Source organism: Fistularia commersonii, chromosome 3 (genome assembly GCF_037954325.1).
Source record: "Fistularia commersonii isolate RoL2024-O1a breed Wild chromosome 3, RoL_Fcom_v1.0, whole genome shotgun sequence".
Taxonomy (NCBI): domain Eukaryota; kingdom Metazoa; phylum Chordata; class Actinopteri; order Syngnathiformes; family Fistulariidae; genus Fistularia; species Fistularia commersonii.
In genome coordinates, this window is record NC_141286.1 from 22,091,110 (window position 1) to 22,110,841 (window position 19,732).

At 43.4% G+C, this 19,732-nt stretch overlaps 1 protein-coding gene across 7 annotated transcripts; it reads left to right on the forward strand.

The window, feature by feature from the left end:
• Window positions 1-5,369: 5,369 nt before the first annotated feature.
• On the forward strand, window positions 5,370-19,647 carry LOC147235851 (kinesin-like protein KIF23). 7 transcript variants are annotated; one of them, XM_086144165.1, is made up of 24 exons: window positions 5,370-5,457; window positions 6,762-6,903; window positions 7,111-7,239; window positions 7,387-7,492; window positions 7,714-7,850; window positions 8,351-8,463; window positions 8,580-8,750; window positions 8,946-8,987; window positions 9,860-9,972; window positions 10,926-11,047; window positions 11,171-11,273; window positions 11,357-11,436; window positions 12,139-12,258; window positions 12,370-12,526; window positions 12,989-13,150; window positions 13,717-13,883; window positions 13,960-14,133; window positions 15,155-15,370; window positions 15,887-16,156; window positions 17,196-17,429; window positions 17,622-17,710; window positions 18,398-18,455; window positions 18,573-18,613; window positions 18,714-19,647. In XM_086144165.1, the coding sequence occupies exons 1-24, from the start codon at window positions 5,444-5,446 to the stop codon at window positions 18,727-18,729; spliced, it is 2,976 nt and encodes a 991-aa protein (XP_086000291.1). In that variant the 5' UTR covers window positions 5,370-5,443; the 3' UTR covers window positions 18,730-19,647. The 7 variants fall into 7 exon arrangements, with proteins under 7 accessions (XP_086000291.1, XP_086000293.1, XP_086000295.1 ...); XM_086144167.1 differs by having other exon boundaries at window positions 6,762-6,828; window positions 18,398-18,458; window positions 18,714-19,645; XM_086144164.1 differs by having other exon boundaries at window positions 5,372-5,457; window positions 18,398-18,458; window positions 18,714-19,646.
• Window positions 19,648-19,732: the final 85 nt, after the last annotated feature.

The following is a 19,732-nucleotide window of genomic DNA, read 5'->3' on the forward strand; positions in this document are numbered from 1 at the left end:
CACACTTCTGTGAAATCATAGTGTCCACTCAGGAAGCAACACAGATTCATTTTGACTTGTTTTAAGGACATTACATCAAAGTTGGATCAGCCTGGAGTTTGTTTTTACACTTTAATTTTGAGTGTGATTCCCAATCCAGACCTCCATGGGTTGATACAATTGATTTCCATTGATCATTTTTGTGTGATTTTGTTGTCAGCACATTCAACTGTGTAAAGAGCAAAGTATTTCATAAGAATATTTCATTCATTTAGATCTAGGGTGTGTTTTTTAAGTGTTCCCTTTATTTTTTGGAGCAGTGTACTTTAATATGGAAACACCAACAAACAACGATAACCTTGAACATCCGGGATCGCCCAATATACCCGGCTTAACCGCGACACCTGCCCTTACTCCCCTGGGGTGAGAGGCCACACCCCCCCAGAAGGGACCCCGGGAACACAACTAGTCCCTCTCGGAGAGTCCTGATCGGTCTACCGAAATGGCCGCGGCGTAACCGGGTCACGACAGCAGGAGGCACCTGGCACTGGACCTGCAGGGGTGCTGCCAGAGGCCTGGATGGACCGGCGACCCCGACGGTGAACTGAGGAGACACAACTTCCCCCGACACCCTGTGTGCCGGCTTCAACCGATCCCGACACGCTCCGTATACTCCGAACACGAACAACACGCTCTGAGCTCTGAGCAGAACCTGGATCTGAGCTGTGAAACCAAAGCCCGCTGTAGATATTAGTATTCAACCCAGTCATAAGCCTTTTACTGGTTTATTAAAATCACACCGGCGACTGTAGCAAATGAGCCGGAGGCCTTCGGAGTGATAAATGCTGATGAACGTGAAATTGTCACGTCTCCCGCCTCTCGCAGGAAGACTCGATCGGCAGTGGCGGCTCCTGACAAATTTATCTCGGCGAGTCAACTTTTGCAGCGATGACTGAGGCGACCCGTTGAATTGGTGAATTAACTAGACAATTGTCACAATTTACATTTGTCTAGTCATGATTTACATAGCGATACAACTTGTAAGCGACAGGTAGTGAGATAAACACAAAGATGTTGTCCTTTAATTTATCTTTTACTCTCTCAAAGTGCCTGAGCTGACAATTTTTAACTAATTTTTAACTCTTATGAAGAATGCGAAATGACAAATTTTAACTCTAGCTTTTAACATCCTTATATTACACGAAATAACAGTTTTACTTTGTTATCAACTGTCTTAAACAATCTTAGTTTGTTAACTCAGATTACTGTTGTACCAACCTGTAAATAGGAGAAATGAATCAAACTTGGTAACTTTGCATCTGTTTATCAGCCTCACTCAGCAGAAAAAGGGAGACCGTGAAGCAACACGCAATTTTTATTTAAAATTGTAAAATTGTAAAATTGTAAAATTGTAAAATTGTAAAATTGTAAAATTGTAAAATTGTAAAAATGTAAAAATGTAAAAATGTAAAAATGTAAAAATGTAAAATTGTAATTTAATTTAATTTAATTTGATTTAATTTAATTTGATTTAATTTAATATGTGATAACACATTAGTGGCATCACACACACAAACACAACACTGCAGAGAAACACAAAGCGTCAAGATGCTGAAGAATGCCAAGAATGATGCTGAGCCAATCAGAGCCCAGGACACAGACCTTCAGAACGCCATAAAAATAATTGAAATAATAGATATATACAAATACATTTATACCTCTTATGCTCGGTGTTATCTCCGATATAAAATTAATTTGAAAGGTGAATATCACAAGGGACATCTGTCGATGGAAGTGATGCCCTTCCTTAGCTAAAGAAGGAAATGACGGAAGCATTTTTGAAAAAACATGGAAGTCTATAAGTCAATTTCAACCTGATTAAAAGATGCGGTTCTCCACGGAGCGGCCCTGCAGGCTGATTGGACATTACATTCAGAACAGCTGTAACAGTGGTAATATGTGATTTTAAAAATCCCCTCCTTTTTGGTGATCGCCCCCCATGAATAAAACACCCCTGGTGATAGTTGCGTACGCCAGAGGCCGTCATCCCTCTAAATCCGTCCACCGGGACCTTTGACAGCGACCTGTAGTCTGTGCAGAGAAGCAGAACCGTCAAATCCTGCAGGTGCAGCTCAGTGAGACAGATATCCTCCGAAGGATCGCAGCTCAGTAATCACCCTGCCTTCGCAGGAAACAAGCTGACCTTCGCCACGAATGACAGATGTACTCACCTGTGTCACAAATACCCCCATCCACCATGAAATGTTTTCCAGCACCGCCGCTCATCGTGACCGCAGACAGGGCCGTTGCTGCCTCTTAGTGGGAAAAGAGCACCATTGCGCCTGTTTTCGGCGGGGTCGGGGCGACGGATCGCCCGATCAGGCAACCCTGAAGGAGTCAAACGCATACATAACACACTGACGCGTATGTGCGCTAAGATGCAACAGTACATACATCTGAAATGATTTACTGAATATTGGATGAGCGATGTGGTGGCGATTTTGTGACCCGCTCTCTTAGAATCTGTGGTCGGGTTCAAGCCGAACATCTGCAGAGGAGCAGGGAGCAGAGTCAAGAAATATTGATCGAGCACGTGAATTATGTTATTGCCATTAAAATGAATATAATCAACGCAAATACCGTGATTTCCGGCCCATTGAGCGCACCTGAATATAAGCCGCACCGGTTAAAAATGAATAGATAAATATTTATATACATACATAAGCCGCAGATGTCCAAGTTGCAGCATAAAATATTTACAAAAAGTTTTTTTTTTTACTTTTAATTAAATACATACCGGTAACATCCACTAATACATACTGGAAATGCCTTTTTTCTGCATTTTTTTCTCCTGCACACTAAAACAATTTAAGTTGTCTCTTTCAGTGTTGGAATTGAACGGCCTCAGAATTTCACGGTAAGTTCATTGGTCTGATGTGACGTGGCTAAATGTTTCAGCAGCATGAAGCTTGTTAGCCCCCAAAAATCCATAAATCCATATGTTAAGCCGCAGTGTTCAGAATGTGTGAAAAAAGTAACAGTTTATAGTCTGGAAATCACGGTATGTCTCTATTCTTCATGTCTGGGATTTTATTTTGAAATCCATGCAGCGCTATTTTTAAGAGGAAAAATATCCAACTCTATTTTTTTCATTTTTTCATTTTTTTTGTAATATTATAAATAGTCTGGAATACGATATGTAGTCTGGCTTATAGTCTGGCAAATACGATATTTCTCTATTCTTCATGACTGTGATTGTATTTTGAAATCCATGTAGCGTTATTTTAAGAGGGAAAATAGTCAACTTTATTGTTTCATTTTTTTTTTGTAATATTATATATAGTTTGCAATATTATATATAGTCTGGGTTTTAGTCTTGAAATTATAGTATTTCTCTATTCTTCATGACTGTGATTTTATTTTGAAATCGATGTTGCGCTATTTTAAGAGGGAAAATATTCAATTTAATTGTGTTCATTTTTTTGTGATGCTCTACTGTCATCTAATTGTTGTTTTTTTTTTGGAGTTGACAGTATTATAAAGACATGTTTCACTAATTTACCATTTAAAAATCTATTATGATCAAAATGTCATCAGAATTTTATACCCTGTAGCTAAAACCCCGAAAACACGTGGCTGCAAATCACTCGATCGCTAGGCGTTAGCATGAATATTATCACAGCTGTTGAAAACACGTCAGGGAAAATGTCGCGCCGGTGGTTTAATGTCTCTGATAAGTGAGCACCCTAAAAATTTAAAGGGTTTAAGCCCTTTAAGCCACAAACACGGTGTAAATTCATCACTGCGGCTCCGTCTGTGGAATTATCTCACATCTGCTGCTGTTTGTCCATGCTCGTCCTGGCTCATCTGCAGTAACCCGGGTTGCACGGACTGAGTTTGCATTCATGTGTGCATGTTGGCATTCAGTGACTTGCAAAGTGCTTTCTAAATATTACAGTCACTCATCAAACAAACGAACACACAAACTTGTGACGATCAGCCGCTATAAGATCGAACGTCTATGAGGAAGAAAAACAAAATTAGCAAACCCGCTATTAATTGCTAGGTTTTAATCCAAACAACTGTATACAATTGGCCATATTAAAGGAGAATTCATGTTTTTTTGGCAAATTTCAGTGAAAAATACAGGGTTTACAACATGATAACTTTATTTTTTTTCATGGAAACCACATATAGGGAACGGCAGCATGTTTGAGTAATGCAAAACCTTGATGGGAAAACCTAATATGGACCGTTCTCTCTAAAAAACACAGATTTCCCTCTCCAAAAATCCTTTAGATGTTATGCAACTAGCATGACAGAATGGGGAAATATTACATCACAGAGGGAGTTGCTTCAGTTTTTCCACTCCGTTGAATGAATAGTTGATTCAGATCAGTTGAGATCGGCAATTAAATCTCACGATCACGCCATTTGAAGAGCAGCCTGGCGGCGAGGGATTCTCAGAGTTGGAAATGTGAAAAGAAAAATTGCGATTATCATGTATTATCATGTCGCAATATGATACACACTGTGTACATATAACCGAGTGAAAGAAATCACATCATTTCGCATCAGTTAATTTGCATGAACTTATCTGAAGATGAGGTGAAGCAAACGTTAACAACGTTATAACAAACCAAATTTGCTCTAATATAACTTATATCGATAACTCATAATTAACTCAAATGCATTGTATCACTTATAAGCAGACAACTCCATTATTTTTTGCTCTTCAACCTTTTGAATGTTTTGAATGCTATCCAGTCTTGTTTATTTGATCTTAAAATTTGTTTTTAAACACAGATAAACCAAACACATGGTTTTCCCTCATACCAAGATGCTGCCGCAGAACAAATGTCTCTGTTTTTCAGATTCATTCAGCACTGTGATTTGTCAGTGGCTTGTCACTTTATGTTTGATTCCGCCTGATTTGTGTTCTTTGTTGCAGAGAACAAGCAGCCGCTACCCCTTTTGTTATTGTACATTTGTTTTGTCTGTTCCAACGGTAAGACTGGAATTAGGAAAGAGAGATTTCTGCTTTTACTGCCCCTTCAGCGAGGCATTTTTGATGGAGTTTTCCACTCTATCCTAAGGGACAGACAGCAGAAGACATTTGAACCATGCGTGTGTTTTTAAATTCTTTAATTGTTATTTTATTGTTGAGTTACAGCCATTTCCCTGTGAATGTTGTCCTTAAATTGTGCAGCCACCTCTGAAAGAATGTTAGGACATGTATTACTGTCCTGACACTCTTCCTAACATTACTGATGCTACTGTCAATGTTTTTGCCTGGTTAAATAAAGGTTGATAAAAAAATAAAAGGCGGGACTTCCGTCTGCGCGCTGATTGGATGAGAGCTCTGTTAGTTTCCGTAAGAAGGAACTTTGAAATCCTGAACAGTGCGGGGGCGGTTGAACTCTACTCTTCATATGAAGCGTTGAGGAGCCAGCGGGTATAAACAATGATGAGAACAGGGTATGTGTCGCTGGTATCAATTGACTGAATCCTTGGAAAAAAACAAATTCACGCTATTACTCCCAAACTACGACGGGTGGTCCGGGTCTCAGGACAATTAGCTAAAGTGTTCAGCTCCGTGTGTAACGTTCGGTCAAGTTAGCTCGCTAGCTAGCTGCTGTTACAGCTCGGCCATGACTTATCTTTTCCGTCTAATCAGAAAATCATGACATAACTTAAAAAAAAACGTTTTTATAAATTTCGGCAGCTGAACGCATTTGACGAAATCACTTTGTGTTGTTTAGTTGACGGTCATCGCTGAATGCGGTCTGTACAGATCTAATAGGGGGCGAAATCCATTGATTTAAAAAAATGCTATATAAGCTAGGTATGGGAATGAAACTACCACTATTTTCTCAGTCTTACAATTATACTAATATGCTTCAAATGTTTAATCGTCTATTCTGTTCAGTTCTGTACTTAATTAACAAGACAGGGAAGTTGAATGAAAATAGGTGCCGCCGGCAGTTTCGGGCTGGCGGTGCATACCCAATTGTACCCAACGGCGTACTAAATGTATAAAAAAATAGGTTGAAAACAAATACTTTGCTACTTAGTAAGTAAGATCGTAATATTAGAGAATAGAACTGTTTAATTCCAAGCGCATAAAACCCCAGAACACCTTACATCCAGGTGCCATGCACTAATAATTGCATCTGTACTTGATGTCCACTTTAATTATTGTTTTATTTATCTAATTTCCTCATCTTGGCACTACCTCAATGACCACATTACTTTTGCATGTCACATAATATTTGCATGTTACATAATAACTTGACCAGACCTTGTACTTCATATTTTTTACAAGGTTTGGTCATCGTTCAAGTGGAGCTAATTCCTTGTATGCACAAACATACTTTGTCCTTAAAGTTGATCCTAATTCTGCAAAGTTTATAGGTCTTCCCATATACTTTATATCCATTTATTGCACATCACTTCATATCACTGCCTAGTCAACGCGAGTGGCACGTTGGTGTATGAAAGCTGCCTTGTACATGACAATCCACAGGAATATTTTGTCTTCTGTCTCTTTAATTCACTTCCACTTATTGCAACTTGTGAGAGTAGGACTGCATGTTCGGCTGGTGCCACCTTCTTTGTTTTTTTGGGACGAATTGAGTACGCTCACGGTAACTGTCATGACCCGTGACTGCCTATTGTTTCAGTAACACGCGAGTAGTTACAGACGAGGCCGTTGTAATTACTTTCTATGTTATATGTTTTGGGGAAAAAAAAAAATCATATTTTATTTCTCTTGTCTCAAGGAAAGGCAAGACTCCTCGCAGGCCTGGACCCAGGAAGGCCTCCAACACCGAGAAAGATCCAGTTGGGGTGCGTCACCAACTCTTAGCCATGGTCCTGTCCCTGTCTGGTGTTTGTGTGTGCGTTCTGAATAGACGACAATGGGTATGAAGCCCTCAGGAAACATTGCTGTCCAGTTACTCAGGAGTTTGATCTTGCATCCTGGACCGGTGTGTCATGATCCAAACCTCTGCAGAAAGACCTTAGGAAAATGCTGATGATATTTCACAGAATTGTAGATTAGATTTGACCATGACGGATGCAAGAATAGAGCACCGCATTGACAGATTTCTCCCGTTATTTGCTCTGCAGGTGTACTGCCGCATACGCCCACCTGGTGCTGAGGACGAAGAATGTTGCGTGGAGATGATTAGCAGCTCCACCATCCAGCTGCACGCCCCAGAAGGTCTGAAAGCCAACCGCAACGGAGAATACAAAGAAGTAAGGTTCCCGCCGCCCTCGTCTGTGTGCCGAATCACCCTCTCACCGGTCTGTCTGAACAAGATGTTATCTTATTTTCGTGTTGTGAACGAGATAATAGGGCCAAACCATGCTTGTGTGTGTCTCTCTACCTCACTCTTGCTTCAGACGCAGTACACTTTTAAGAAAGTGTTTGGCATTAAGACCACTCAGAGGGAGTTGTATGAGGATATCGCCAGGCCACTGGTGGAGGATCTTATCCATTGTAAAAACGGTGAGTTTCTCACGGCGGAAATTTTTATGAGTTTTGTATTTAATAACAAGTGTTATCATTGTGTCCATCCTAATATTGGATGTTCATTTAGATTTGTGCACTATGTGTGCTTTAAAGTGATATCTGGCGTTTTAGGAAGGCAACAAATGAAAATTAAAAACGTGTTACTCTTGATTCTCTCCATACCAGCGGTTCAATGCGGTTCTTATTTGTGTTACCAGGTCTGTTGTTCACATATGGCGTCACTGGCAGTGGTAAGACCTACACAATGACGGGTTCGCCGGGAGAGGGTGGGCTCCTCCCGCGGGCCCTGGACATGCTCTTCAACAGCATCGGCCCCTACCAGGCCAAGAGATTTGTAAGACTCGAATCCCCGGGACGGGCAAGGGGCTACTTTCAGTATCGCTGAGGGCCTCACCTGAGAATTCTGATTTTTGCATCATTGTCGGGCATCTTGGTTCATTTGTTTTTAAAGCAACGCGAGAGACTTGTTTTCCTCGTCTTTGTCAGAGTTGATAATTGGGACCAGGCTTTACCCAGTGACTGACATGTTGTTTACTCATTTCTAACATCCTCAGATTGTATATTTACACATTTAATTTTGTGTTAATTGACTGCATTATCATTTGTACATCACCATGTGCAGGAGACTTTACCATGTTCGTTTATAGCTGCTTTCTGCTTTCTGAATTGCTGCTAATTACATTCGGACAGCAGAAGGGCTGTCTTGCATCTTGTTCATTTTAAGTTGAGGATAATTGGTTTTCTTTTCCTTCAAAACATTCAGTACATGTATATACACGTGTGTGTATGTACATATATACGAATTAACTTTTATTATTCCCAATTTTACTTCAGGTATTTAAACCGGATGAAAAAAATGGGATTGAAATACAGAATCAGGTGGACGCCCTTCTGGAGAGACAAAAGCGAGACTGTCAGCCCTCTGTGCCCAAAACGCCCTCAGCCAGGTATTAATTCTCCAGTAATGATTGGCTCCTGCTTTCTGCATCAAAAGTGTTTAGTTCACCTAGCCCTCCTTCTCTTTTTTGTCATGTTCAAAAATTCGGTGTGTTTGTTTTCATAGGCAGAAGGCCGACCCCGAGTTTGCAGACATGATCAGTCCAGAGGAGGCGTGCAAATCTGAGGCCGTGGACGACGACTGTTGTTACAGCATTTTTGTATCCTACATTGAGATTTATAACAACTACATATATGACCTGCTGGAGGACACTCCATTTGACCCCATCCGACCGAAGTAAGTGTCCGGATTTCCGTTCATTTTCACCGCCTCGATTTCTTTTTTTCACGCAAACCGGGCTAATCTTCACCACAGATTATTTTATTGAGCAGCCGCGCTCCCCAGTTTTCCTCACTGAAAACCACTGCTGTGTTCAAACTGCTTTTTTTTTTTTTTTTGTAGTTTTTACTCTTCCAGTTCTGTCTTTATTAGGTGGCTCGGTGGAAACACGCCTGTACGGACCGCTGAGTTTGTGTATGTGTCCCGTTGAGGGGGGAAAAAAAAAAACATCCCTGCAATAATATTTTGCTTGTAGTTTTAAGCTGTCTGTAGGAGATAAATAGTGCAGACCATCGGTTGTCTTCTACCCCATTAAACTCCCTTGACATTAGCATCCGCATCGTAGCGTGGCAGCTTTGTGTCGTTCCAGCGGCTGTCATCCCATTGACTCCCTGCTTCTATCCTAACGCTCGGCGCGCTGTGCAGCAGAGCTGTCCCGATTCTGATATTTATTTCCCTGCCGTGGGTCCAGTGCATACAGCGCTGATGCAGCCTTTCCACAGGATTACATGCAAACGCAGCTTCAAATTTCACGTTCGAGTAGAATGAGTAGTTTTTAAAACCCGAAATTGGGAAGAAAATCCGTACCGGGACATCCCTGCCGTACAATCCCTGAATGGCTTAAGCATTTGTTGAAACACAGTGCACGTGCCCGCAGGTTTGGATGGTGAAATGCTGAAAATGCTTTTCAGAGGAATCATGCAAACCGTCTCATACTACATTTTAGCTCTTGATCAGATTTTTTTTTTTTTTTAATTAATCAATTCCCTTAGGGATGATTATTGTTGTTGCTCACATGGCTGCAAACCCCTAAACATTCATTTTGAAAGCAGTCCAGTAGTTTTGGGGAGACCTTGCTTGTGATGCCAATGATCTTGCCCTGGATTATGGCTATGTCTGTTTTTACACACATTCGCCATTTTTAGTGTCTAACCTGTGTGTGCTTGTGTATATATTCCAACATCCTTCATTAGTATGATGTAAATACTAACGTCGGGTAAATCATTCACGGGTCACTGTGTTAATCTGGCTCATTATGTGGCCTCATTTGTATAAACATCTTTCAGGCCTCCTCAATCCAAGATTCTGCGCGAGGATCAGAATCACAACATGTATGTCGCCGGCTGCACCGAGGTTGAGGTCAAATCGACGGAGGAGGCGTTTGAAATCTTTTGGAAGGGTGAGTTTCAAGTCACCATAGGAATTCGTCTTGATTGCACCGCCGCGCTGCCATCGTCCGGGGCTCGTATTCTCTCGGTGCCGGTTTCTGTATCGACGCCGGGACTACTCAGCCAGCCCGTTGACCGGAGTTTGACCGGATAAGGAAAACACGGTCGAGTTGACTGATCGAGCGTCTTGCCTCTCATCTCCTCCGATGCCGCGGAGAGTTTGTTTGTGAACAATCTGACCCCCTCTCCTTTGTCAGTTTGTGTCACAAGGGCTCTGGTGCCGCACATACTTGAAATAACAACCACCGGAGGAGACGTCTGACCGCTTTCAAGGCTTTCTTTGCTCCTCACACTTCAATCAAGGTTTCCGCGGGTCATTAAAAAGCATTAAAAGTCATTAAATAGATTCTGCTAAAAATAACGCCTTAAATAACATTAAAAAGCATTAAATTCAAATCAAATACACTTGATTGGAATACACATTTGTTACTCACAATTTGGCTTGCTTAGGCTTCATACCCGTTTAATAATTTTGATCAGAATCGTGCGATTATCGGTGACTATCGACAAGCGGAACCCTTTATTAGCTATTTTAGTGGCTAACGGTGCACAAAGTTACACAGAGTTGCAGGAAAGGGAAATAAACTAGGAATCTTGCCCTCATATCTATACACAAGTTAAATCTGTGTGATTCTTTAGTTCCATTGCCACTCAGGTCATATGAACATCTGCTCCTGTGCGAAATCTGTTCCAGATGTAAATGATTGACATTATATATAAACGTATCTGCAGTTGGACATGTGCATTAAGTTAGTTTAAAGTTGCATTAGATTAGCCGATAGCTGCGGGAATCCTGTATGTGCATCTGAGGCCTGTCATGATAGTTTGTTATAAAAGGGGACATTTTTTTTCCTTCATTTCATAAGAAAGTAATGGGTTCTACTGCCATCATTGTTCCTTCTAGGACAAAAGAAAAGGAGGATTGCTAACACACAACTCAACCGCGAATCCAGCCGCTCCCACAGTGTCTTCACCTTGAAGCTGGTCCAGGCGCCCCTCGATGCCGACGGGGACCACATCCTGCAGGTGACACACACACACACACACACACTGCTGCAGGAAGGCAATAACATTCCCCTATGTCCCAGTTTCTGCTAATACTCTGGCTGAATTCCGTTTAAGTTTGAGCTGTGGGTTTTGCAAATGCAGGACAAGTATCAGGTGAATGTGAGCCAGCTGTGTTTGGTGGACCTGGCAGGCAGCGAACGCACCAGCAGGACCAGAGCAGAGGGCAGCCGCCTCCGCGAAGCCGGTTGGTTCATTCGTCGCAGCAAACCGAGGTGTTTCCCAAGATTTACATTGTGCATTCTGACACTTAATCTTGTTGAATGACAGGTAACATTAACCAGTCCCTGATGACGTTGCGCACCTGTATGGAAGTCCTGAGAGAGAACCAGATGTGCGGAACTAACAAGGTTTATATTTTGTGCTATCTGTTTCCAACCGAACCTTCTGTTTTTAGCAACCCTTTATCAAATTCATTTCAAGAAGGATGAGATTAAGTTGCCCAAGTCTGTAATACAGTGGAACTTTGACTTGCAAGTGCATTAACTTGGGAATTTTCAGAGATACAAGCCGTCGCTCAGCCGATTATTTTTTTTTTATTTACTTAAAAATAATCAGTATTTTTGTTTTTATGATACGAGGTAAGAACTGAGTTAGAAGCGAGCGGAATGAGCCTTTGACACTGACATGGTGTCCGCTGCCCATAGCATTTAATTCACTTAATTCTGTTTAGCAATACATTGTAGCATTAAATGTGTAGCTGTTAAGTGATGGTGTAAAAAATGAAATTCCAACAACCTCCACTGCCGCCGGCATCTTCAAGGAGTACACCTAACAAAGCCAATTTATTTCTCAATATTATCTTCTCTTATGTATTATTATTTATTTATAAAGTATGTTTTCCTTATTTATAAACATGTAAAAAATAAAAACCAAGAAGGGTCTCGAAGGGACTCCCAGCATTTCAATTTAAGGGGGATATTAAATTTGATAGACGAGCAAATTGATTCACGAACTCGGACGCGGAATGAATTTAACTCGTAAGTCATTGTATCAGTGCATTCCTGCATCTTCCAGAATGCAAGGGTTTAACAGAGCGCCCTGTCTTGCAGATGGTGCCATACAGGGACTCCAAAGTCACACATCTGTTTAAAAACTACTTCGACGGGGAGGGAAAAGTCCGGATGATCGTCTGCGTCAATCCCAAGGCCGACGATTATGAAGAAACGATGGTATTACGTGACATCTCAAATCTATTCCTATCGCTGCATTTCAAACGGTGTCGCCACTGGTCCCGTCAGATACGAGGGAGGTACTCAGTGGCGTTTTTCTTTGCGCGACAGCTGGTGATGCGCTTTGCCGAGATGACGCAGGAGGTGGAGGTGGCGCGGCCGGTCGACAGGCCGATATTCCTGGGCGCAGGACGCAGGCACAGAAACCAGGCGTTCAGGGATGAGCTGTCGCGTCGCCTGGAGGACCGAGGAGGCCCCATCAATGCCGGTAACCTCTGCAGCTGGTGTACCCGGCTCCGCACTTTTTAATGGCTTTTGAAGCTCGAGGACAAAAGTCCCCGACCGCAAACATTGTCGGTATCGCCGCAGTCAAAGACGCCTCCAAGGCCCAGCAGATGTATTGCCAACAAGTCCCAGATATCTGGCGGGGTAAATATTTGGGTCGGTCGGCGATGGGATTTAGCCGTGAAAATGAAGCGTGTCGTAACATTCTGGAGGATTGTCACTCACGAAGATAATCTTTGTCTTTGTGTCATAAAACACAAATTAGCTGCAACCCATCCTGACCCGTACTCCTGTTTTTTTGTATTTTGGAAGGAAATACATCTCTGTTGTGAGAAAGTCAAGTTAAAAAAAAAAACAGACAAAAAAAATCGCAGACCGCTTCCTCCCGTCGGTTTTTCACATGTTTCCCCGATCTCTGAATGACTGGCTCTGATTCCCGCCGCAGACGATCCCGCCCTCCTGGGACAGCTGATCGAAAGCCTCCCACCGCTGCCCCCCAGCGAGCTGGTGGACCCGGCGGACGACCAGACGCTGGCGCGCCTCATCGAGGTTCTGCAGAGGAGGCACCACATCCGCCAGACGATGACCGAGCATTTCGACCAAACCGGTACGTGACCATTTTCAAGTCCGATGATGACCTCCAACGCTGATTTTCTCGTCTTGGCCGCGAACAACCTTTTTTATTCAAAGTGGGAGGATCACAGATTCATCGCTTGTTTGGAATATTCTATATTTCCTCCAGTATATTTCAAGAAAATATTACTATTGAACGATAAACCTTGTACTCTATTTTAGACCATTTTTAAACCCTATTTGACAAAAATTGTTGTTGTTTTTTTCTGCATTTTTCAAGGTTAATGATACAGTATTATGATGTGATACCGTGTAAAAATTTAATACAGCTTTTTCTACCATCTGCAAGATTCGGCCTTGAAATGAAATCAAAAGTTTGAATGGTTGAATTAGGGGGAGCATCAGATTTCAATTTTCGCCCAAAAGCCAACAGGCAATAACAAGATGCTAAAACTAACCTGATGATACATCATGTTGGATACAAGTAGTCTAAAACAACCAGGCATTTTTAAGAATTTTTGCAGGGCAAAGTTCCAAAAATGTATTTTAATATCTAGTCACGGTTTCCGAAAAACAGTTGATGTCCTGTTTGTCTTGAAGCCAATGCGCTGAAGTCCATGCTCCAGCAGTTCGACGGTCAGCTGGACTCCAAGGACACCCTCATCCACAGTCAGCAGGGCAGGCTGGGCGAAAAGGACAAAGTCATCAACGGCCAGAAGACCGAGATCGAACGATTAGAGAAGAAGTCCAAAACTCTGGAATACAAGGTGCCGTGCCCTTCCTTGTGGAACACCATCCACAAAAATCCAAAACAACCAACCAACCCTCCTCCCCTCCATCCAGGTCGATATCCTGCAGAAGACGACCGACATGTACGAGCAGGACAAACGCAGCCTCGAGCAGGAGCTGGAGAGCCGGGCTCAGAGGCTGCAGAAGGAGCTGTCGGAGAGGAGGCGCATGGAGCAGCGCATGCAGGGCGTGGTGACCGACACCCGCCTCAAATGGGAGAAGGAGTGTGTGAGTGTTCAACCGGGGGAAATATCTACGCCCATGATATTCCGCTTTGCCGATAACGCGATACAGCATACCCTTGTTTTTCGCGGGGGGTTACGTTTCCAAAAAGAACCCGTGATAGGCAAAATCCGTGAAGTAGAAACCTTTATTTATTTTTTTACAAGTATTATACAATTAAATACTCTATTATACATTGAAAAGAAAGAACAAACCATTTTACAGGCTCAATCATTTGTTTCACAAATAAAAGTACTGTACTTTAGAAATGTTTTTTTCAACTAATAACTTCTGTACTGTACTATCAAATAATAATTTTAACCATCAATGTGAACAGAAGGCTTTAAATTGCGGAGATTAGCACCGCCCACCACGACCTCATTGCCGCTGCGAAACTTATTGCTGCTGTCGTCCTTATGTTTTTTTTCTTCCTTCTTTATGGAACGAACGGAAGATTCATTCATTCCGTAATGCCGACTTACAGCCGCATAGCTTTTACCTTCCCTTAGCGTGTCCAGAAGTTTAACTTTATCTGCGATATATAGCATCTTCCGCTGCCTTTTGGGCCCTGCCGCAGGTGCTTTAGTCGGTCCAGAGCGTTTTGTCAACATTATGGATTTTAGAGAAACTCAAAATTGCAAGAGAATTTGCACGTACGTTGTGTAAATTTGGCAAGCTGTCTTACGTATGTATACATATTAAACTGCAACGTTATTGACGCACAGGTGGAGAGGAAGCGGAGCGACTTTTTAGCCAATCAGAATGCAGAACACAATGCACGATGCAAATCCGTGAGGTAGCGAAACCGTGAAAAGTAAACCGCGTTATAGCGAGGGATCACTTTACATCCTATTGTCAATTATTACAATATTGCTAGGCTAGCAGTAGGACAATAGGGCAGCCTCTGCATTATACGGTACAGAGATAATGCCCACTGTAGCCACGGAAAACAACGCTGGCGGATTTGTCGGCCAACAGCTCCTCATTTGTGTGAGGCGTCGGGGCTGAATCTGGTGCTCCCATTCAGGAGAGGCGTGTGAACGCCAAGCAGCTGGAGCTGCAGAACAAGTTGTGGGTGAAGGACGAGAAGCTGAAGCAGCTCAAGGCCATCGTCACCGAGAGCAGCGGCAGCGGCAGCGGCAGCGGCAGCGGCGCGGAGCGGCCGCAGAAGCCCGAAAGACCGGCCCGGGAGAAGGATCGCAAACTTTGCCGTTCACGGTCTTCCTCCCGATCGCCACCTCCTGTGAGTATTCGCCAGAACAACCATCCCGCTTCGTCACATTTGAATAAAAAGAGACTAATTACTGTAATTTCCAGAAATATCAAGCGCACCTGAATATAAGCCGCACCAGCTAAAAATAAACCCACCCATCTATCTCTCCGTTTTCTATTCCCACTTGGTCCTACGCCAGCTGAGCACTATCTTAGTTGTTCTCCTGCGCACTAAAACCATTAAAGTCGTCTCAGAATGTCAGAATGTCACCGTAATTTCATTGGTCCGATGTTACGAGGCTAAATGTTTTGGCGGCGTGAAGCTCGTCAGCGCCCCCCCAAAAATCCGTAAATTAGCCGCATCATTGTTTAGGCCGCAGTGCTCAGAGTGCGTGGAAAAAGTAGCGGCTTATCGTCTGGAAATTACGGTATTGGATAAGCCTCCACAGAAATTTCGTACAGTTTACAAAAAGCCCGACTTATTTTACGTTTACTGTGTATTGATGACAACGCTCCGCTCCCACTCCACTCCCTCGTCACCCTCCAGACCTTTCACCCGTCTCAACCCCACCAATTCAAAGTTAGGCCATGTCAGGAACCTCAGCAGCCGTCACACCCGTCGGTGGCCTCCTGCATCTACAAGTGGGAGCAGAGACTCCCCATCGGTGAGAGCTGCCCAAGCAGGGCCTTAGAGACACCCCGGCACAGGGGCCGGACTCCCAGAGTGGACCCCAGCAGTGCGGGGCAGCAGAGAGGCCTGCGCCGGGGCCTCCATACCGCTACTTTGGCTGGACTAGATCTAGAGGCAGGCACAAGGGTTAGTGTGTGTGTGTGTGTGTGTTTTGGAGGACCGGCTCGCCTAGGAACGCATCCAGTAGATTAGCGGTTTGCAGACTCAATGCTTTGTGTGGTGTTGAAGGCTGTTTCTCCTCTGCTTTCCGGACCTGCAACCACCTCCCCCTTTCTGTGCGGCTCCACGACCGAGTCGTTGCCGCACCGCTCGAGCAGATATCGCTGTTTTTAATAAAAGCCCAGCGGGCCGCGGTCACTGGCTCGCACTCGGGGAAATACTTTCGTCTCGAATCTTGGTTCTCGTAACGATTTGGACGCTAAACCCGCGAGTTCGGATCCAACGGTCTCGCGTGTGACTGGACCACAAAAAGCGTGTGTGGGGGGGGGGAATAGTTGAGTTTGTTGTTTTCTTACATCATTTCATCGCAGAACAATGATTTGGAGGATGATTATCTCTCAAAAAAATCAAATTTAGCACTGAAATTACCGCTGATTTTTTTCAGTGATGCATTTCAACCCTCAATACTGAAAATGTCATCCCTGGTGGTGTTTAATTTTTTTTTTTTCATCATCTTCACACTAAATCTGTTTTAAATGTTACCGTAACAGCCAGCTGTTCTCTATAATCCCGCTTTCCTATGTAAACACTTGGGTTTCATTTTTGCATGCGCTTTAACATCCCCCCCCCCCCCCGCATGGCATTTCTAGTATTTTGATAAACCTTTTTTATGCAACGCACTCCTTGTAGCGGATGCCCTTCAGGCGCGGCGCCGGAAAAACAAACATCGGGAAACTGGACGTCGTTTATCGCTAGCAAGGAAACGACGCCTGCGGTTTTCTCGATTCCAAATTTAACGGCAACTCGGGTCCGGAATTCGTCAGACTAAATCTCGATCCCGCCCTCCCGGCGCGTCTTTCCGGCACCCCCGCCTCACCGCTACTAACCCCGGACGTCGTTTTAACGCCCCCTCCGCTGGCCGCCGCTGGAGAATAACCCTGGGTTGTTTTGTTTTTTTTTTGTTTGTTTTGTTTTTCCCCCCCTCCACTGCTCCGGGACTCACCAGGCGGCAGCGGTTCCCACTCCGGTTCACAGGCGCTCACACTCGGCGGGTGGGGAGAAATGGGTAGACCACAAGCCAACCTCTAATCTGGACCTAGACACTGTCATGCAGCCAATCATACCCAACGCTATCCAGGTGTCGGCCCCCAGCGAGAGGGCTCTGTCTAAGTGCCACAAGTATGTGCTTAGACATCAGGAGCTCGCCTCCGACGGGGAAATTGAGACCAAGTTGATCAAGGTAAAATGACACAATAGTGTGACCTAGCTGTTTATTTTTCTTTCCAATATGCATGATTTGTATCCAATCAATCAATCAATCAATCGACGCGACTCCGCTTGATCACCTCGCGTTCCCCCTTCCTCCACCGCCGGGGGTCCCGTCCAACCAAGCGATGAGAGTTCTGCCCCGTTTTGTTTCCACCTCCCCCAGGGCGACGTCTTCAAAACCAGAGGGGGCGGACAGGCCGTGCACTTTACCGACATCGAGACGCTGAAACAGGAGTGTCCAGCCGGACCCAGGTACGGACGCGGCCGCTCTTCCAGGGTTCAAAATGTTTATTGTCATATGTACGGCGTGGAAGCGGGTTTCCCTGTAAAATGAGATGCTGACCGCCGTGCATTTGGATTTGTATTGACAATTAATGGGTATTGGAAGCATTATTATGAAAATGAACAGTGTTGGCAAGTAAAGCTTTGAGTGCAGCTTGGCGTGCAACTCTCAAAGTGCAGGTGCAACGATGATTGCCGATCACGTGATCCGTTCTTTACACTCTGGCAAACAGCGTGGGAGACGTAAACACGGGAAGAAGTCTGTTCAATGACGCCAGGCCGAGATTCAGCGCCGCACGGGAAGCAAGGGCAGAAAGGATGCGTGTCAGAAGTCTCGGATTCATTTTGAATCCACCTTTTGAATCCGAGCGATAAGAATCGCAGTCATTCAGTCGTGACTCCGCTTCTCTGTTTCTCCTCACTGACGCAGTGTATCAGTCACCATGGTTACCCAGGGTGACAGAGCATCCCAGAAAGTAGAAGGATTCCAGGACGTCCTGTCATAATGTTGTGATTGCGAAGCCCAATCAAAAATTAACACACATACACACACACATGTTGGTACAGAACTCTTAATTTTGTTTATATGAAACTTAGAAGTACATTTTAAGGTTTTTTGACCAGATTTTTCCCCCCCCCTCTCTCTCCTCCCCACAGTCGCAAAAGGAGGTCGGGGTCTACAGGTTCGCCAGATCTGATGGACAACATCGAAAACGTGGTAAAAAAAAATGTCCCGTTTTTATTTGTTTTTCCCCTTTAACTAACAGAGGACATGTTGTCAGATGTTAATTATATATTTCTGATCAATTCAAATCACACTCTCTCCCAAAAGGCTCCGGTTCCAAGCACGAGTTCTGGCCCCGGATATCAAAAGTCAGTATGATTTTTGTGTGTGTGTTTGTGTGTCACTAGTTGTGTTTGATCTGTGTTACATGTCTTGTGTTTTAAAAATGTGTGTGTGTGTGTCTTCCAGGCGCAGGAAGCCTTGAGGCTGCTCCTCGGACTGAATTGTTTTCTGAAGTTTATCCAATCAGTGGAAGGAACGTGAAAACTATGCATCTTTTTTATGATCAGATCTTTTTTTTTTTTTAAATGTTCATAAAAAAGATGGACTAAAGATCATCAAACTTAAGTCGACCTATATTTTTTTTTTTTAAATGCGGGCCCCCCCCCCTCCTCCTGCAAGACATTGGTTTTGTAATAATAATCCTGTTCAATGCAAATATTTTAATACTCTTCTGACTGCTTTACACAGATTTTATATTGTTTTGAGTTTCTGTACAACCGGATTGCAGGATCGGTCCGAAGGCACACATTTGGAAAATTAGAAGAAACAGAGCAACGATCTTTCAAACAATGTTGTTACGGAAGATAAGGATTAACTGTAAATATTGCACTATCTGTAGTTTTTGTGGCTTTTTGTCGAAATCAAGCTGTAAATGTTTTCTTTTCTTTTTTTTTCCCCCGTCCTGTCTGTCCAAACACCTTTGATTTGTAGCACTATTCCTCTTGGGGGCATTAAACTCATTTCCGCTCTGGGAAAAAAAAGAATACTGTCGTCACTTTTTTATTTGTTTACCTGATTCATGATGGCGAGACAAAGTTTAACCTATATCTTTGGATTTTTTTTTTTTTTTTTTAATGAGCTTTTAGTATCTCACTTTGCAGAATCATTCCATGACAGGATTAAATGATTAATTTCTCACATACACACAATTTGTAGGCTGAAACTAAAACATGTAAATTACTATCATAACAACAGGGGGCGCCAATGTTCACATCCCATATCAGACGCTTCAAATGCCGGGACTTATAAAATAAATGGCCGTTTTCTTAATCTTAAAAAAAAAAAAAAAAAATGTTCAACAAGTTACTGTAAATAGAAACCAACGTCCTGTTGACGCAGATCCTTTTGTTGTTTGTTGCCGCTAACTTCCCGTGATGGTCTGCTGAGTTTCTCTGCCCCGGATGACAAAGCAGGTCATTAATCCT

Coding starts and splice junctions, on each gene's coding strand:
- LOC147235851 (XM_086144164.1), top strand. Junction 8,464..8,579: donor CCCAAAACGCCCTCAGCCAG/GTATTAATTCTC, acceptor TTGTTTTCATAG/GCAGAAGGCCGACCCCGAGT. Junction 8,751..8,945: donor TTTGACCCCATCCGACCGAA/GTAAGTGTCCGG, acceptor TGTCTTTATTAG/GTGGCTCGGTGGAAACACGC.